At 44.1% G+C, this 19,677-nt stretch overlaps 1 protein-coding gene across 12 annotated transcripts in view; it reads right to left on the minus strand.

Annotated features, from left to right (window-relative positions):
* LOC125985109 (receptor-type tyrosine-protein phosphatase S) overlaps nucleotides 1-19,677 on the minus strand; it is a 59,753-nt gene that overhangs the window by 4,101 nt on the left and 35,975 nt on the right. For 3 of the 12 annotated variants that reach the window (XM_049747622.1, XM_049747620.1, XM_049747621.2), the window contains exons 8-33: nucleotides 17,927-17,941; nucleotides 16,262-16,531; nucleotides 15,771-16,150; nucleotides 14,611-14,812; nucleotides 13,736-13,872; nucleotides 13,481-13,625; nucleotides 11,697-12,014; nucleotides 11,022-11,215; nucleotides 10,867-10,893; nucleotides 10,538-10,655; nucleotides 9,742-10,401; nucleotides 8,953-9,047; nucleotides 8,062-8,315; nucleotides 7,480-7,567; nucleotides 7,089-7,307; nucleotides 6,512-6,669; nucleotides 6,050-6,061; nucleotides 5,696-5,808; nucleotides 4,136-4,233; nucleotides 3,569-3,692; nucleotides 3,001-3,176; nucleotides 2,650-2,769; nucleotides 1,858-2,012; nucleotides 1,400-1,685; nucleotides 779-957; nucleotides 325-451 (exon numbers count right to left, since the gene is read on the minus strand). In XM_049747622.1, the coding sequence (XP_049603579.1) occupies nucleotides 325-451; nucleotides 779-957; nucleotides 1,400-1,685; nucleotides 1,858-2,012; nucleotides 2,650-2,769; nucleotides 3,001-3,176; nucleotides 3,569-3,692; nucleotides 4,136-4,233; nucleotides 5,696-5,808; nucleotides 6,050-6,061; nucleotides 6,512-6,669; nucleotides 7,089-7,307; nucleotides 7,480-7,567; nucleotides 8,062-8,315; nucleotides 8,953-9,047; nucleotides 9,742-10,401; nucleotides 10,538-10,655; nucleotides 10,867-10,893; nucleotides 11,022-11,215; nucleotides 11,697-12,014; nucleotides 13,481-13,625; nucleotides 13,736-13,872; nucleotides 14,611-14,812; nucleotides 15,771-16,150; nucleotides 16,262-16,531; nucleotides 17,927-17,941 (4,670 nt within the window). The remainder of the gene's footprint in view (nucleotides 1-324; nucleotides 452-778; nucleotides 958-1,399; nucleotides 1,686-1,857; nucleotides 2,013-2,649; nucleotides 2,770-3,000; nucleotides 3,177-3,568; nucleotides 3,693-4,135; nucleotides 4,234-5,695; nucleotides 5,809-6,049; nucleotides 6,062-6,511; nucleotides 6,670-7,088; nucleotides 7,308-7,479; nucleotides 7,568-8,061; nucleotides 8,316-8,952; nucleotides 9,048-9,741; nucleotides 10,402-10,537; nucleotides 10,656-10,866; nucleotides 10,894-11,021; nucleotides 11,216-11,696; nucleotides 12,015-13,480; nucleotides 13,626-13,735; nucleotides 13,873-14,610; nucleotides 14,813-15,770; nucleotides 16,151-16,261; nucleotides 16,532-17,926; nucleotides 17,942-19,677) is intronic. The other 9 variants (XM_049747627.1, XM_049747626.1, XM_068653534.1 and 6 more) reach the window with 7 other exon arrangements.

Below are 19,677 nucleotides of genomic sequence, written 5' to 3' on the forward strand. Positions count from 1 at the left end.
AAAATTACCAGTCTAACCCGTTTTTGGAGAAGAATTACGCCATGCAGGATTTATGAAATTCATGAAAACAAAGCTTGGAACACTGTGTCCACATTTCAGTTGTCTTTTTAGAGGCAGAATTGCTGACGGAGCTTTCGTGTCGGTTGCCATTAGATTCAGAAGGTACAGCTAATGTAAATATGAAATACTAATGAGCTCACATTAGTGCCTGACATTTTCTCTGCGCTTGGATCCTGGAAACATTTTGCCACTAAGCCAGTCAGTATGGGAAAAAAAAAATGATTTAGTTGTGCGTTTATGAAATAATATAGTGTGTGTCCTTACCCGGCCCATCTCTCTCAGTTTAGTGAGCATGACCACGATGGTTGAGTTGTGCTCCCACAGCATCCTCCAGAAGTCTTCTGTAGTCTCTGCCAGTGGACCCTGGGTGGCGATGTAGCCTTTCTGCTGCCTACACACACATTTTCAAATTCACCACAGCGATGACAAAGTGTTCTAGAGTCTTCTCTAAAACTAAAATGACATTTTTGAGCACAACTTTTTTTTCCTCAAGAAGTAGAGCATGTGTCTGGATGCCCGAATCGTCTTCGCCCTCAATCTTCTGACGAAGACAGTGCCGTGCAGCGGGCGGAGGAGCGTAAACGGTAAGGCAAGAGCTGACGTGATGTGACAGACGCAAGAACTGTGCTGAAAACCTTTCCACTCCATTCACTCGTCAAGCCTTCAGCGGAGGACAAGAGGCCAAGTCCTATTAATGTTCCTCTTGACGTAAACATACCTGTAACCGTCGATGTAGCTGGCGTTTATGTAGTCAGACCCTTCCAAGCCTCTGATTGGCTGGAGACACACTCGGGTGGTTTCGTAGGGCATGATGTTGACGAGCCGATTCTTGAATTTGTTGCAGGGGAGGTTGGCGGTGACAAAGCGGGACGTGTGCGCTTTGGTATTGGCCAGTCGCTGCACGGAGAGGAAATATGAGTTTCAAAAGGGAATTGAGCTAAATGCAAAATCATGAGCTACAATTACACCATTGCTTTTACTTAATCTTTTTTTTAAATTTTTTTAGCTATGCATTTCATTACAATTAATTAATTGTCTGACTAAAAGAACCATTTTTAATTTAATTATTTATGTATTTCATTACAATTAATTAATTATCTGACTAACAGAACTGTTTAAAATAGTAAACCAAAGAAGACATTATGAATCTTCAATAAATATTTCTCTTTAAATACAAATTATTCTGGAGTCATTTTAACGCAATATACTTTTTACTTTTTTGGTATGAAAAAAATGTGAGATATATAGGTTCTAACTTCAGAGTCCAATAATGAGCCCATTGGGATACATTAGTATGGAATCGTACATTCTTATATGGCGCATTTGTTTCTGAGCGCACCTTAAACTCCAGCTCCATGCCGGTGACATGCTCGCCGCTCTCCACCTTGGCCAGCTTCTGCATGTACGAGTAAAGACTCCTGGCCGCCACCTCTGTGTTCCCGCAGGCCACGGCCTCCAGCAGCGCCTCGTGAATGAAGCTGTACTGATCCTCAGTTTGCACCATGTAGTTCCTCTGCGAGCGCATCAGGGTGACGTGACCGTAGATGTCGGCGGTCCGCTCGTGTCGGATGCGCTCCAGCATGGCGTCGATGACGATGAAGCAGCCGGTGCGGCCGACGCCGGCGCTGAATGGGAGGACAAAGATGTCAAACATGATGTGCCAAACTGCCGCAGTACAGCGCCAACTACTGGCAAGGATGACTTCATAAATCAGATGACTGCAGTATCGGTGGCTGGTTTCGGCAGCCTCCATGAGTACCCGATACCTTCAAATAAGCACCCTTGTGTTTGGTCTACCTGCAGTGGGCGATGATGGGGCCGGCATCCGGAGGATTGCAGGCCTTGACCCGACGCAGGAAGTTCAGGAACGGGGTTGGGTACTCTGGAACGCCGTGATCCGGCCAGGAGGTAAACTGGAACTGGCGCACCTCTCGTCGTTCACTGCTGCCGCTCTGATGTGCGAAGAGAAATTGTCTAGCCATTGTTTTCACTGCACGCTAAATCGTTAACATTACAAGGCTTCAAATGTTGAATAAATAAATATACACGACACTGAAAAGCCACACTTGGCCTAGTTTCTGTGGTTACAAGTAGGCCACAGAGAGACATAGGCCAGTGTGATGGCCCAAGAAGCACATTTCGTCCAGCAGTGGTCAAATCTCATCACCCAAGAGAGGAACACCGACCCGATTTGACTCGAGTCCAGGCTAATGGCCTCTTTTTTTTTTTTTAGCTAAAGAAATGCCTAGAAAATCAATACAAAACAGGACATTCTGAGGGTGTCTATATTATACTGCAAATATTTTCTACCTTAAGAGATTTCATAACTGCGGTAACCTATGGAATTTTTTTCTCCCCCTGCTACGAGTCTGTTATGTTTGTCGATCGTGTTGCAGTCGTGTCCATCCCACTAAATCACTATGATATTATGTTACTCGTCAATACGCTGTACAGATATTCAGGATGACTTTAATTGATTTTAGCTTTCGACTAACTGCATTTTCGTTTGTTTTGCTCGGATATGCCTTCATGTTATACAAAGGGAAATTGCACAAAGGATCATCAGGATGCCGGATGTGCATTTATTACCTTATGCAGGGAGAAGGTGCGCACGCAGAATGTGGCCAGTTCCATGGTGTCCAGCAGGGTTACCTGGATCGTTCCATATGTGTCTGTCCCCCGACTAGGCCAGTACTGGTCGCACTTTATCTACACACAAGCAAACAATTAGAAAATTTCTTTAATTTCAATCCAAGCAATGAAAAATAAAATAAAATAAAATAAAATAAATAAATAAATACATTGTCATCTGTAAGCATTTTAATTTTAAGGGTTTGCATATAAGAAATTATATCAATTGATTTTGGCATAGATTTGCTCGTGGGGATTACTAAACTGCAAATAAAATGCCACGTTGCTCATATATGACAGCAGACCAACCCGTGATTTCTCCTCCAATCGTGTCATCATGACAACAGAAGCCGCCCGCTGCTCCCACACCATTCTCCAAAAGTCACCAAATGTCTCAGCTAGTGGCCCCTGGGTGGCGATGTAGGCATTCTGCTTTCTGTAGCCGTCAATGTGATTGGCGTTGATGTAGTCACTTCCCAGGACACCTGCAAATTTTTTATTTTTTTAAAACTCGTCTTAATTGTCTTCCTTGTCATTTCAAAACAATTAGCGGTTAGAATGAGCTTAAATTCCTGTGTCATAATATCATGAGGAGAAAATGAATTTGTAGTTTTTGGTTTTCAGATTCATTGGAGGGCAACCAGGATGAAAAATGACTTTGACATCTCTGTTGTACGGGTTTGGTGGATGAGATTCAAACAAAAACTGTACACACACACACGAGTTCCATTCCAAATCTCTGCTGTGCTGGTTGCATTTGAACACGCTTGTCTTGTTTGTTTGTTTGGCTCCAGAGCCTTGTCTGCAATTTCACTTTTCATCCATCAGCCTGTCTCTTCCACATCCCCGTCTCTCTCCCTTGCCAGCTCATGCTTACCTTCAATGGGTGCCAAGATGACTCTGGTGTGGTCGTACGCTATCACGTTAGCGTAGCGGTTTTTGGGCTTGTTGACCTCTAGGTTGGAATGCTCCCAAGTGAATTGCTGCCCGGGGTCAATGGACTGGGAATAAAAAGGAAGCAAATTGCACATCACCGTGCCGTGTCGACACAATTTAATGGCGGATTTGTTGACGTGGAATGATAGCGAGCTTCGTAAAGTGTTCTAAAATGCACCGCTGAATAAATCATAAGCTTGTCTGGACACACGTTAAATAGCCTTTGCTTTATGAAGAGAGTGCTTAAAAGGCTTAACACCTATGGACTGGAACACTCAGAGAGCACTTGTCCACATTTTACCAAGAGCAATAACTTGTCTACTTTTATACTATCTATTTGTGTTTTATTATTATAATTGTGGGTGTCTACGTTTCCTTTTAGACGGCGTCCTATTGTCTGTTGTAAATCGATTTAGACGCTGCACATTTTTTGTATACTATGGACTGTACCTATTTTTTTGGGGGGGCGGGGCTATCTTTAGCTGTCGAAAGGTCATTATGGTCTCACCTCGTATTCCTGGGAAAGTCGGAGATTGTCGTTAGCTTTCATCAGCTCAATATGCTCAGCCAGCTCGTTGATAGGAATGGGAGGATGGCTCATCATTCCTGCAAGACAGCAAGCGTGCCAAAGAGCAAATGGGTCAGAGGTCTCCTCGGCTTTGTCCGGATAACTCAAATTAACGTGGGTCACCATCACTCATTAACAGATGTGAGCATAATCGCACGGGGAAGGAACATCACATATCATTAAGGAAGACGCTGAGGCAGAAAATCAATGTGCACGTGGACAGCGTGAGTCGTGTTTGTTTTGAAATGGCTTTCCTTTGATAAATTGCTTCGTGTGGCATCAGAGAAGCAGAGGAGTCGACAAAACAAACACAGACGGAAGGCTAATTAGGAGAGTTTGAACACGGGCGCACAAAGGAGGCAGCGTCCTCCCAACCCCCAGCACCAACATCCAATCCAGGTCTTCAATTTGGATGCATTTAAATCTTGCTATCAAATGCAGCCAGCCAGTTTTGCACGTCATGCAAATCAATTCCTGCTTCTGCGGCATCCACAGGTAATCACAACATAATGTGCCTCTCATGCTGGCTTAAATGACCTCGGAGATCATCAGCGGGAAACAAATTTCATCTATTCAGGGCATCTCAGAGTCACAAATCTCAAGGGATGTAAAGAGAGCACTTCAAGGCTGCTGTCATGTGAGAAAAAAAAAAAAATCACATGATGGAAGAGAGGAGCTTTATTGTATAGTCTTGGCTTTGCATCGAAAAAAGCTCAAAAGCTTCATCTTCAGATGTTCTCCATGGAAACGCATCACAATTTCAACCAGGATATTGTGCACATAACTGGTTGATGAAAGGCTTTTTTTTTTGGGATGTCGCATAAAATGGCAGGACTGATGGCGCCATCCATAACCAGCATCTCACAGCGAGAGCGGATGAAGTTAATGTCGTTATTTCACAGTAGGGTTTTACTTGGCAAGATCAAGCAGTACGATGAGTCAACCTTCACTCGTATCATTTCACATTTTCAAGTTAATTCAAAAGTAGTGGACTTCTCTAGTTTCCATCTGTTCAGGGATGCAGTGCAGGTGGGTGGACATGCTTCCGGTTTTTTTTTCTTCCACCCTCACATTGCGGTGACTCAGTCGTGATGCTGTGACCGCACAACATGGATGGGGGCCAAGATGACCTCAAGGGTACAGGTTGCTTATTGAGGCTCTCTTGTACTGATGTAAAGTGCATTATCAATAAAAGTTACTTCTCCTTCCTATTATTATTATTGGTCACAAAGTGAAGACGGTCATTGTCAAATGGAGAAAAAAAATAGCGCTTAACATTCTGAAGAACTGGAGGTCTCTTCAAAATTGATTTAAAAAAACACGCACCCAAAAAAACTGGGAGCGAACTAGTCAGGGAGGCCATCAGCTACTCTGCAGGAATTTGTGGCAAGTGCTGGCTGTTTACACCATGTGACAAGAATCTCCCATCAATTATTGTCAAATACAAATTGTTGTATAAAGAGTAAAAATCAGATGCTAACAATGATACTCATTCCATACCTGGAGTCTGGAAGTTAATTCGTCTCATCTCCACGGGGTCTGTCGGGTGATGGGCCATCATCTCGGCATTACTCAGAAGACTTTTGGTTCCTGGCTCAGACTCCTTGCGCTTGCTGCTCCAGATTATGAAGTGAGCAATTAGCACATGCAAAAATCCAGCCAGAGAAAATTAGACTCAGCACTACTGACATGTCGTTAGCATTAGCATTAGCACTGGTGACTTAATGCACATACTACATGAACAGATATGACATTTTATGTGCGAGAACAATGATGTTGTGTTATGTTGTAATTGCTTGGGGTGCAAGGTTAAAAAAAAGAAAAAAAAAAAGCTCGACATTGGTGTAATCGTACCTGTCAGGTTTGCTGTTTCCAGTAAAACAAGAGTGCAGGAAGGAATAATTAAACAAAAGACAAGGAAGGAAACAGACAGAGAAAAATCAATATCCTGCATTAGTATTCAAAAGCTGGATGGCTTGCAGCACAATGAAGGTTGAGCACACTTCAAACTAGGAAACATTTCTTCAACAACTAAAATGTTTTTTGTTTTAAGCAATGATTTGGCAAAAATAAAGCCAGGTACAAAAAATGTGTCAGTTGTGAAACAAGAGTCGAATAAATTTAGATGCAAATCAAGATAAAGTTGCAAATTCAGAATTGATTTGACTATATTAAAATGTATATTAGGTGACTTCATTTTCGCTTCTGTCTAGGGAGTCGTGCTTTTATTCTGCAGCATCTTATTAGTTTCTGTTCATAAGAATTATTGGCTAAACTTCCAAAAAATTTAAAACACAATTTTCCACTTCAACTCACTTCTTGTAGAGTAAAATAGCGATGACGATGCAGATGATGAAAACCACTGCCAGTACCGGTCCCACCACCCAGATGAGACCGTCACCTGCATCCAGGGGCTGGGGGTCGGAATCCGGGGCGATGACGGGATCTGTGTAAGGGCTGGCCACGTACATCTTCTGTTGGAAAGCGGACAGGAGCAATATCAGCAACTAACTGTTAAATGGGAGCTGTATTTTAGTTTACAGCAATATAACACAGTAAAGTATTTTTATTAGCTCAGATGGCCTTTTAGAGAGCAGCCCGCGGCTGAAATACTCCGTGCAAAAAATAAAAAATAAAACTCTCGGAGCTGAATATTTATGTCTTTTCCAATTCCATTGCTCACATCTAGCAGTGGCATACAAAGAGGCAACATCTCTCCTGCCGCCAATCAATCTTTATTAGTGCGGTTGATGGAAATACATGAAGGTTATTGCCTTTTGCTGGCTATACCTTGACTGGCGCAAATTTTATCGTCGCAGCTGTGAGGTCGTATTGATCCCCATGCATAGAGGAAAGGAGGGGGCGGGGTCACGAGAGATGTCAGCTTTCGTACCCCGGTTGTAGAGTTGAGTTCAGCCAGGATGAAGAAGACGTATTCCTGCCCGGGCTCTAATGCGCGGTTCTCAAAGCCTCCGTAGTCCAGCTGGTCCCCGAGGGTGAAGAAGGCTGGTAGGGTGGCAGGTGTGAAGCGGGCTGTGATGTAAGCGCGGCGCAGGTCCACCTGCTTCTGCTGGCGAGAGTCCCTCTGTTTTTGACTGATGTCTTTTAACAGCTGAGACATGAGAGGAGGAGAGAAATGATGCATATCAAACATGACTCATATTTTATTTCTGAAAACTCAGATTGAATTCAAACTACGCTCGTTTTTGCCGTGTGGGCGTTTATGGATTCTTCCCGCCTACCTATTCCAGCTCAATGGCCATTTTTTTTTTTGTGGTTCTCACCTCCTCCAGATCCATTTCATCCGGGCTTTTCAAGTGTCTGATGACGCCTCGGGCTCTCCTCAGTGGAACCACAACAACATAAACATTCCTGGGGGGGAATATAAAAACAAAATTGCATTAGTTTTCGTTACAATTTCTTTTAATGACAGATATTTGTTTCTAAATATATTTGTGTATGTTTTGAAGATGTTTGCTTCTAAGCTAGCCGACTTTGCATCTTTCCCAGATGCCGCAATTTATAGAACAGCCTGGTGTTTTTTATTTTTTCGATTTCTCATAAATGAGATGACGAAAAGGTGGATTGACTTCGTCAAGAGCCGCATTGATCGAGTGAGCTGAAAATCCACAACAACATACGCCTCCGCAGTGAGAATTTTATGACGTCCAAATCCACTTGAGACATTGCAGGAATGCATGGATGAATTTTTAATGGCCCAGCATCTTCTTGTCCACCTGTCGGAAGTCCCAATTATGTCTCCAAGTTGGTTTGTGTGCTATTATTTTTTTATCATCCCCAGTAACTATTCATTTTGATGGTTTACAGTTGTTTTTAAAAACCGCAAAAACTACATTTGGTCTTACTTGACAGGAGTTCGAGACTCCAGCGATGGCAGAATTATGGTGACCGTCGTCTCCGTGTCCCGGGTGTGATCGATCTCCGGGCGGCGGATGGTGATTGGCGGGGATGTTTTGGCGGTGATACGGTGGCGAAGGCCGCCCATGTTGCCTTCGGGTGCCGTGATCTTAAAGTCGTAGCTGGTGTCGGGCTGAAGGTTTGGGATGACCGCCTTCTTCAGGCGAGCGTCCACCTCCATCTTTTGCCGATTATACTCCACCTTAGGGAGAGCAAGTGAGGTCAGCACTTAGTCTAATGATGACACTGATTATTATATCAATAACCCTAATGATAATGTAGCTATTTGAATTACACACTAAAGGCAATTCATTAGTCTAAAATTGACTCTAAAAAAACATTATGCTACATTTTATGCTAGCCACAGTCAATTTTTTTGGCTGCAGGGGTTTTCTCAGCTAGCACAGGTTCAGTCATTGTTGCTGCGCCTGTATGAGCTAAATACAGATCGAACTGTTTACAATTTTATATTAAATTCCCGTGAGAGCATTTTGCATTTGTCAACCATTTTTTGCATATACCAAAGTGAAAAGAACCAATTAAAGCATCTGGAAGTCCTCTTGAATTTGTATTTTAGAAACATTTACTTGGAAATGCAACAATACTCTTGTTGATCATTTTCAGAGTTCATTACAAGACATTTTTACTTTTTGTGATATGGCTGGGAGAAATTAGATGCTTCTACTGCTCCATAGTGAGGCATGCTGGGTCCATATTAAGATACTAAATTTGGTGTCTCACCCCAAAGGGCTATATTGTAAAAAAGTCATGCCCAGTTAGCTGCCTTGTGACTAATTCTATCATTAAAAATATGTTGGTGCTTCAGTTGATGGACATACACTAAAGCGATAAGGGTTGCTGCTCTCTGGGAACTCCCACGTCAGAAGAACACTAGTCCTCGTGGCCAGATTGACTGAGAAATTCCTCGGTACGTCTGAAAGAGAAGAAAACGGCACTCAGTGGAACGTTTTGACTTCAAATTACAACTTTGTCTCCTTGTTGTGAACCTGTAAGGGGCGGAAAAAAAAATGGTGTCAGTCAGGTGAGACGAGCTGGTTAAGAGGATGGACAGGTGATGAGGAGAGTGGATGGTGGAAGGAACAGAGAAGTCAGCGCAGCAGAAGGAATGTGACATGCCACATTCACCAAGTGTAAGGTTGTTTTTGCTCAAGCCCCGCACGTCAACAATGGCGGCGGACGTTATCAGATTGAATAAATCGCCAAGCCCGACTTTTCCGCTTCATTTCGACTGTCCACTTACCTTGTGGATTAGATACCGTACTGTATATTGATGCCTTGTATTGACTTTTACCTGAGGGAACGTGATAAGCGGTGCTCTTGAAGCAAACAGCCATTAACATTCAGCCTCTTTTCCATTGGTGAAGGGAAGGTTAGGTGATGGAGGTAAGTGAGTGAGTGGAACAGATAGAGGGGTTCCTCGCCTTCCTCGGACTTGTTTTCAGCATCTCTGAGGTAGACGGTGAGGAGGGAAGGGCAGGTGTGTGTGTGGAGGGGGTGGGGGGCAATCTGTAAGTACTGGCCTTCATTTAGTGTTTGGGCGTGAATTCCACAGCAGGGGGAGAGGTGAAGTCGAAGCAGTGCTTGGATGATTTCCGGGCCAACTCTACCTGTTTCAAAGGCCCGGGTTTGGCACACCCGAGGGGGGCTGAAGGGGCCGGGCCCTGCTTGGTTGTGGGCTCTGAGCTGCACCTCGTAGGCTGTGCTGTGATTGAGGCCCAGGATGGTGTAGCTAGACTGGCTCGCTGGTAGCGTGACCACACGTGGGGGGGCACGGAGGTTCGGTAATAAAAAGTTGCCCGCGAGGCTTGAGGCTTTGGAGCCTGAAGTCTCTTTGTAAGCGATGTTGTACTCTGTGATGACGCCATTGCTCTCGTCTCGGTCAGGAGGGAGCCAGGAGAGCTGCAGGGAGCAGCAAGTGGCGTTAACAAAGTCAGAGATTTTCGGGTATCCTGAGGGTGGGATGACGGGAACGGTTATTTCCCTCTGTATAACATCTCCGTAACCCGCTCGGCTCTTTGCAGAGAGCGCAAAGACGTAGGTGGAGCCCGGGGAGAGGTTTATGACGGTGAAATTTCTTTCTTTTGTGAAATCTATCGAGGTCTCCTGGGATGTATTCTTGGGGCCAAACTGGAGGCGGTAGCCTTGAATTTCCAGAGGGAGCCTCTGGCCATCAGAGCCTGACGCTGCGCATACCAGCGGAGGAGCCCATCGAAGCACCACTGATGGACCCAATCCCAAATGTGCCCACAGGCAAGGAGGGAGAGGTACTGCAAAAGACACAAAGTTAGCTTTGATAATCCACCTCAAAAGTCGATTAATCGAGCGGCTGCGGGCAAATTCAAAATTCCCTTTAGCGTATGTTTGCTGCTATATTCAGAAGCGTCTATTCGGCATATTGCTTACCCATCCCTGAGGTCTTCACCATCTTGGCTTTGCTATGTGCTCCATCACCTTTGGCGGTGTACGCTGCCACTGACACAGCGTACAACGTCTCTGCTTTCAGGCCTCCCAAAATCATCTCCTGTCATGGTAAACACAAAATCACATTCAAAACAATTGCTGTATTTATCTTTAGTCAACAATATAGAAAAGTAAAAAAAAAAAAATAAATATCTGAATATTTAATTGGATCGGGGGAAAAAAAAATAAAAGGTCATTCCCGCATCGATTTCATATGGGCTAAATATATTGAGTCGCTGCATGTATTAATTCAGAGTGAGTGTGCAACTCACATACTGAGTGGAATCATCCTCCTCCATCTTAACCGCCAGGCGAGACACAGCAGACAGGCGAACCCAGACAGAGGAGATGAGACCGGAAGGAGATTTAACCATCAAATCATTAACCGTCACTTCATCACATTTCAATTTTTTCACGATGATGTCACCTGAGACTCATCCAATAAGAGATCTTTTATCCAAGGAAGATTTCGGGATTCGCTGCCACCAACGCGACTGTAGTGCACCTGGTAACCACGGATCCGACCTTGGCGTAACCTTGGCAACACAGACCGCCAAGTGACCCGGAGTGCGGAGGAATTGAAAGGAGTGACATCAATGTGACGAGGGGCCGCGCTGGGAACTGCACAAGCGAAAATCCACAAATAATTACAGTACTTAGGCGACATCGGGATATACAGTGGAACTTCCAAAGTGGAAAACATAATCAATGCGCCTCACTCACTTTATTTTTTTAAATATTTTTGACCATGCCGACGGTAAAGCCGCTTTAAAAGTGAATCACGTTTTATTTATAACTCGCTATGAATATTCCGCATGTTGTTTTCGTGACGCCCCGTGGAAGCGCCTGTGGCTCTTCTTTGGAAGTAAGTGGAGCAAAAAACCTCGGAACCAGAGTTGGGTGACTCATGTGATTTGGCTTGAGTCAGACTTAAGTCAGCAATTTTAGGACTTGGGACTCACTTGACTGAAACTTATCAAAGACACAACAACTATGAGCTTACTTATGCCCACCTCCTATTTTCTACTCGAAATCCACATTGATCAAAATGTATTAGAATGTGACTTTGGAAGTCTCACTGTGATCATGAATGCAGTCTTACCATCCTCATCTGTTCTGCAGAGCACAGGCAAGCTGTTGGGCCCAGTTCCCTCAGAAGTGGCAGCTGCCATGGTGATGTTGTACCAGCTCCATTTCTCCAGGCCCTCAACTAGCGTGTCCGCCTGCCGGGCCGGTATAGGCAGCCCGGACACCTCCTGGCCCTGACCTTTGCCTCCTGCCCCAGAAACTTTGCGGTACCTTAGCTCATAACCTGCCAACTCGCCATTGTGGCCCTCCAGTGGAGGCGGCCGCCAACTAACTCTCAGCGAGGTGGAGCTGGCACTCTTGCAGGATACACCCTCGGGTGCGGCTGAGGGTTCTGATTGGACAAGGGGGAGGGCAGTCGTTTGAGAATAGGGGGGTGAAAAGCAAGAGGGGGTGGGGGGCGATATAAGTAAAAACACAGGGGATAGGATAAAAAAAAAATAGGAAACAATAAGAAATGACGGTAAACCGAACCGAAAGAGATGACACCGGGATAAGCACTTGGTGAACACTTAATGAAATAAACCAGAGACAAGAGTATTGACCGCGAGGAGACAACTTCAAGCGAAGACGTCTGGGCTTGACGAGTGTAGCATGTGTGCAAGTGTGGGAGTCAAAAATCCTGGCTGACAGATTCAAGTATCTCCCCACTCAGCTGTAAAGCCGCCGCACCGTTTTGCCTCAGGGGACAATCTAGATGTGCACCAAACCTTGGCGATAACAAAGCGCACCCTGGGAAATGCATTGTGCTTCAGGAAAGAGTCTGCTTATTTAGAGTTGGCTTTTACTGCTTCCATTTTGACATCCACAAAGGGCTGCAAGTGTGAAGCCTTATGGGGTCTGACATGTTTTTTCACCCCCGTTGCTCTTCCGCACACTCACGGCTGACAACGAGGCACTCAAAATTGCCCATGCCAGCCCAAAGCTTGGATTCATATGCTGGCTTTCAATTATTGTTTTAAATCAAACATGCAAAACCACCCATTCTCTCTCCGTGACATGCGCACACTCACAGCAGACGATGAGGCGCTCTAAAGTGGCCACACCAGCGGATTATCCGAAGGGAATTTTGGGGTTGTTGAGACATAGTTAGCTAGCTAACTGCACGTCACAACAAGGCCAAATTATTATTTTATTTGAACCCACATTAAGAAGATTAAAAAAAAAAAATCATTTTCCAGCTCATCAATTTTCCTGTGGACAAGATGCAGAGATACATTCTATATTTTTCCAAATAATCTATGACTGTGTGGACATATATGTTATATACAACACATCACACCCCATAAATTGGACTATTCTTGGTTGTCAAGAAATGCCCCAAAAAAAAAAAAAAAACAATCACGCTGTCTGGCGCCCACATACAACCTAGCAGGCCAAGCCACAATCCTTTAAAGCTCCTCTCCATTGCCTGCTCGCCAATAACTGGCAGATATTTTCACCCTTTCAAAGATATTAGACAGAGTGAGGAAAAAGGAGGGTGAAAAGGAGGAAGAGACAAACATTAATCGCTGCTCCGTCTCCATCTGTCATGATGTTTTGGCTGTGAAAAAACAAAGGGAGCTGAGCGGAGGAGGAAGAAAGTCGCAGTTAAACCGCAGATGGATGGATGGGAGTGAGATTTTGGACACATGACTTGATAAAGGAGATCAATGGTCACATGGTGTCAGACGGTTGCCAGCTTGTGCCGGGTCAATGCACATCAAGTGAAAATTTTGTCAACGTGTGTTATCGTGACATTTGTGTACACAAGGTGAAACAGAAAAAGTAGCAATGTGTGTGTGTTTATTTGTGACCTACTGGCTTGTGATGTCCTCTGCACCAGTTCATTGGTGAAAGCGCCGATGCCTTTGTTTGAGATGGCTGCCAGGGAGAAGGAGTAGTCTGTGTTGGCTTTCAGGCCCTCCACCGTGTAGGAGTTTCGGGGGCCAAAGGTCAGCTTCTCCTAGGAGAGAAAGAGAGAAATACGTTGACCGGTGCTTTCTGCCAAACAAATTGTTGTTGTGATATGAATTGAATTGCAACACAATATGTCTGCTTTGTAGATGGTCTTACCAAACTGCCATATTTGACAGGTTTGTAAAGGAGCTCGTAATTGATGATGGCCATCTTGGTGTATGCGGGCTCCCAGGTCAGCTCAATGCTGGTGTCAGTCACTCTTCCGATTTTAAACTTCCCCGGTTGACCTGGAACTGGGGAAGGAAAAAAAAAAAGATGACTTGAATTGACAGCAGGTCTAAGAACTGTTTTGAAAAAAGAATATTATTTTTGTCAACATTTTTAGCAACATGAATAGGCCAAAATATTAGAAACAGCTCTCTGTGTGTGTAATTTGACACCATTAAAATCTAAAACCTAATTAAAAGACCTTTGATCAAATGAAAACAAATGTTTTCTCTCATTTTTTGTTTAAAATCTATTCAAAATACCCTTTCGCCTAATTCCATTTGAGCTCTTCTTTCATCAGACGTCGAGAAATATGTTTACTCAAACCATATGTTTCGCTTTCTGTAAACCTTAGATGTTCAGGTAAAAGTGTCCCGAGTCTACACAAGATTTGTAATACCATCACAGATTTGCCGGCATTAATCTCGTCACGCCTGCCGACGAATAAAACATTTGCAACCGGCTGCTGTCGTGACTGGAGGAGTAAGAACGTACCAAATTTTTCCTCTAGATAAATGTTAATCCTTTTGCAGTTCACAAGTCTCTGCAAACTTAAGCTTGTGCGAGTTACTCGTTTGAAGGATGTGTGTGTTGTGACAGGTCACACCCAGTTCTGCGTGGCGGCTCGGTTCCACTTGTCATCTGAATAATCTGCTTGGTGATGCTGCGGGGCAGCGGGCTAAGTGCCCCAACAATTAGCATGGCGCTACTTTAGCATTCACAATTTACATTACATGATATGACATTATGTTCCCAACACCGACCTCCTGGCATGACTTTAACATGGACCGGGTCAGAGAAGGGCCCGTCCCCGACGGAGGTGAACGCCAGGACTTGGAGGGTGTACGTCTCGGAGGTCACCAAGCTCTGTATGGTCGTGATCAGACTGTCCTGGACGTTATGGATCTTCCACTCATTTATGGGCCGGGACGGGTCCATGGTGTAGTACACGCGGTAGCCCTTCACCTGCAACACGGAGGGATTGACGGATAGCGTGTTGAGTTTTTAAGGTCATCCTCAACTGAACTGTGTGAGAAGTAGTCTCGCACTTAATCTCACTGTCTTGCATGCACGGTAATCCATAAAGCCTTGCTCCAGCATAACGACAACGAGTATTTATCACAGCCAAGGTCGTCATTTATGAATTACAGTTACTTCTGTCCAGATGGCCGAGCGAGGTTGCGGTTCACGCCTTGTTAGAGGTCACTGTCATAAGGTGATGACCTCCCGCGGCTGAAGGTCGGACAAAACACCTCGAATGCACACTGTGTTCCAACGATGTCACGATATTTGTTTACTGTCCTCACTCGTGACCTCCACCGGCAATCCGTTGTCACTCCTTTAATAACTTTAATCCTCAAATGCACTTTTGTGAATAGTATTGCTGCTGGAAAAAAGGAAATGGGCTTCCAGAGGGAGCGCTCTTCATTTAGAGCAGAAAGCACCTTTTCTTTCTTTAGAGATTGAGCTGGTAGAAAGGTGGAGCACAATCTCTATAAAGGACATGAACCTGAACACTCCAAAACACTTCCCTGTGGGGAATTTTATGAAAGCTTTAATGTTTTAATCTTCTTAAAGTCTCGGCGCAAGTCTGAAACCTTGTTAGTCTGTCATCAGTAAAAGCAAATGTAATTTCAGATGGGGATAAATCATTTTTTCCCTGCACTATTAGCTGGCAGCAATGCCACGACTGTTCATGTCACATGAAAGTAATTACTATTTTAAAGCAATCACTTTATTGCTCCCCAGTGAGCTGCTGGCTGTGCACAATTGAAAGATTTAATGTAAAAAGAATCAAAAATATCTGTAGTCTTAATTAAATATGAGTTAAAAAGACCATTGGGCATTCCAGGTCCAGTCGGCATATAAAAAAATACTTCCTGTTTTCTGACTTGAATCTAAATCAAATTATATGACTTCCCACCTGCCCATTTGGCTCCTCCGGGTCCTCCCAGCGAACCATCACGGTGTTCTGTGAAATAATGTGGGCTTGGACATTTCGCGGCGGGCTGGCCGGGGCTTGCTCGCCCGTCCGGGCCTCGACTCGCACAGAAGGGGGACCCTGGCCGATGCTGTTAAAGGCCGATACTCGGATCTCGTACTCGGTGTTGGGGTACAGCCCACCGATGCTGTAGCGGGTGGTGGTGATGCTGTCTACCGTCTCGTACTTGCTGTCCGGACCTTTGGCTCGGTACTGGATGATGTAATAGGACACCGGGTCGGGGTTACCCGAGTCCCATGTGATGGTCACGCTGGTGGCTGTGGTCTCTGTGACCATGGGAGTGCCAGGAGGTTTTGGCAGAGCTGGGAGAAAAACAATTAGGATTAGGTCATCAATGATGAAGGAGAATATTTCATTTTATTTCCCATGGAAATTTACCAGCAATGTTACGGAATTTACGAAAAGTCTCTTACTTTTGACTAAGACCTGAGCCGTGGCCTCGATGATACCCAGACTACTCATGGCCACGCACGTATAGTTGGCCGACTCCCGGACGCCGGTGAGCTCCAGCACGTTGCGACCGAGCGGCATCTCGTCCTCGGGGGTCAGGTCCTCGCCACCCACCATCCATTTGACGTAGGGCATCGGGGAGCCTACCGCCACGCAGGTGATGTTGACGCTCCCTCCCGGCATGATTTCGTGGTTGGAGGGGGGGATGGAGAAACGAGGGGGGACGCGGCGCACTGGTAAAAGGAGGAGAGTCAGGAGGGGGGGGGGTAGAGAGGGCAGGAAGTTGAGGGATGGAGGGGGAGACGGAGAGAGAGAGAGAGGAGGTCGGGTGAGGGGGAGAGAGTCAGATAGAGAGGCAAAGAGCGAGATTCAGAGAGAGTGAAGAGAAGAGAGGTAACAGGGAGGGGGAGAATGAACTTCAGGTTTTTTTTTTCCTTTTACAGAAATTACAAAGGGATATTTCAAGTTTACTTTATGGTATTGATGAATGCAACAGAAAGACACACATCTTGTTAAGCTCACCCAAATAGAGTGAGCAAACAATAACGTGACATACTCTTGAGTAGCGCTTCAACAAGGGGCATGACGTCAGTTTCTCTTTACGGAAATGTTATATTTATTGACGGTGGTGTAAGATTTATTTATTTTTTATTTAAATGCAATATAACATTTCCTTTCTGGCATCGCTTGGAGCTACATTAAACTTTGAATTATTTGAGTAAATGTCTTAAATCTACTGGGATATCTAGCGAGGACACCTACAGGAAACGAAAAAAAAATTCTTCAATAACTTCAATCCTTGTGAGAAGACTTTCGACAAAATGTCGGCGTGCGTCTGTGGGGATTTGTCGTCAAATTATGCAGAGTAACATTTGAAGCTTTATTCTAGCTCATCCCAAAGGTGTTAGGTGGGAGTTCTTTCTCACCAAACTCATCCATACTTGCCTTTAAAGGCTTTTGTGCATTACTGTTGGAACACTCTTATCCAAATTGTGTCAAAAAAACTTTAAAAATGATTCCCTCACTCCAACCTTCTGACTTCCCTGTCCAAATTTTGTAAATTTTTTGTCTTACGGGTGAATAATAATTCATCCAAGCCTTAATAGATTATTGAATCATCAGCGAATTGCGCCCCAATTTTTTTGTCCATGCCAGTTCTACTGGATACCGAGAGACTGAACTCATAGGTCACTTTGCATGCCTCGGCGACTCAAGAGAGAATAAAAAAAGTGGAGAAACACAACAGAGATAATGTGAAAGGAAGCCACAAAGGAAACAAAGGAGAGGAAGATGAGACGGCGATGGAAGTGAGAGAGAGAGAGAGAACAATCGACTCTGCTCGGCTTCCACGCGATGACGTGGCAATGTAGGCAAGAGGCACATTGCGACAACAAAATACTGTACAGTACACAAAAAAGTTTCATACGGGATAACAGTGTTGCAGTCAAAATGAATGTGAGGGGGGTTCCAATAAGGTGCCGTGGCAAATTACAGAGTGAACGTCGGACACGTTAAGTCAAGAACAAGACAACATGAGAGAGGCAGAACGGAGAGAGAAGAAGAACAAGTGCGGGCAGAAAAAAAGTGAGGTAGTATGTGCATGTTTATAAGTTCATAAACTTATGTACATGTTTCTGACGCTTCTACACATCAGGGTGCGGACAGAATGCCGAGTGGGCGGAGGAGAAAAAGAGGGAGGGGGGGAGGGAGGGAGGGGAGAGGAGGGGGGAGAGAGATAAAGAGAGGGTTAGAAGAGGGTTTTCGGGGGGGATGGAGGGGAAAGGGGCAAAGAGAAGAGGAGCGAGGAAGAAGAAAAAACATGAATCTATTTAAAAACACAGCTATATCAGAGTCAGGCCCATTCAGAGAGCAGGTGCTTCGGAAGTAAGAAAAAAAATAAAAAGATAGGAAGGAAGAAAAAAGTCACAACACAGAAAAAAAAAAAACAGAAAAAGACAAAGAGATCAATGGACAGACAATTCAGAATGGAGGAGGAATGAAAGGGAAGCAAGAACGAGAGCAGTAAAAATCTCATCACTTCAGATAAATTAAATGGTTAAAATAGAAAATATAAAAAAAATCAATGAATAAAAGTCAACATGGTTCCATTTGGATTTCAAACACAAAGAAAAATAGAAGGACTCTATATTCAATTTGCTAGTGACAGATAAAGTGGGAGAATTATTTTTGGAATACTTGAAGAAAATAACGCCGGAAGATGCCCAGAATTGGATAGAGAAGAGACAGAGACAAAAAAATTGTTAGAAAGAGACATGATTAGGCAAGCATCTCCTCCCACCACAGCATGCTCTGGACACACACTGACACACACACACACACTGATCCACCCCCCCCCCTCCACACACACACACACACACACACACACAGACCAACATTCAGCATGCACAGTGTGCAAACAGATACGTGCAATGTCACTACATCTTAACCTGATCAATATGCACATAATATAAATTTTAATGAGCAAAAAATATATTTTTAATTAGAATGTTAAATGACAAGTGAAGAGCGCAAATGGAAAATGTAATTATTATATAATTATTATTATCATCATCAGCAAATGGAAAATTAAATTATTATATAATTATTACCATCATCATCATTATTGGTCTACATGATATAAATTTTAATGAGCAAAAAATATTTTTAATTAGAATGTCAAATGACAAGTGAAGAGCGCAAATGGAAAATTAAATTATTATATAATATTATCATCATCAAATGGAACATTAAATTATTATTAAATTATTATTATCATCATCATTACTGGTCTACGGCACCTTAGTGAGGGGCGTGGCTTAGGTCAGAGACCTGAGGGGAGGGGTAGGAGTGAAGTGAAGCTACATTCGAATCTTGCAAACTCCTCCAGTATGCAACTAAGATGCTTTTGAGAAAAAAAATATCATCTAAGTCTTTCAAATAGGTAATTTAATCACAAAAACAGACACACCTCATCTTCAAGGAATAATTCCTCATACTCAACGAGCACGCTTGCATAAAAATAATAGAGGCAGCCCTCATGATCCTTCTTCCATTATCCATAGTTTGAGTGAGGCGTGAGGTTACATCTATATTCGCGGAACCAGCTTCTGCGTCGAGACTCCGGAGGCGGTCGGTTAAAGGAGCCCTTGGCACAGCCACGGGGATTACGGCGCTATCTCTGCAACTTCTAAACTATAGCGCATATAGAGGGCCATTGAGGACCATCGGCGGCCTGACATTTACTCTGCGCAATCCCATCTGGCTCAAGGACACAACTTTCATTAGTCATGTAATAAGGCGAAACTTATCCCCTCAATACTTGAGAATGCGAATGAATAGAATTGAAATGTCAATAGAAGCGTGTCCGAGTGTTTGGTGG

Source organism: Syngnathus scovelli, chromosome 17 (genome assembly GCF_024217435.2).
Source record: "Syngnathus scovelli strain Florida chromosome 17, RoL_Ssco_1.2, whole genome shotgun sequence".
Lineage (NCBI taxonomy): Eukaryota > Metazoa > Chordata > Actinopteri > Syngnathiformes > Syngnathidae > Syngnathus > Syngnathus scovelli.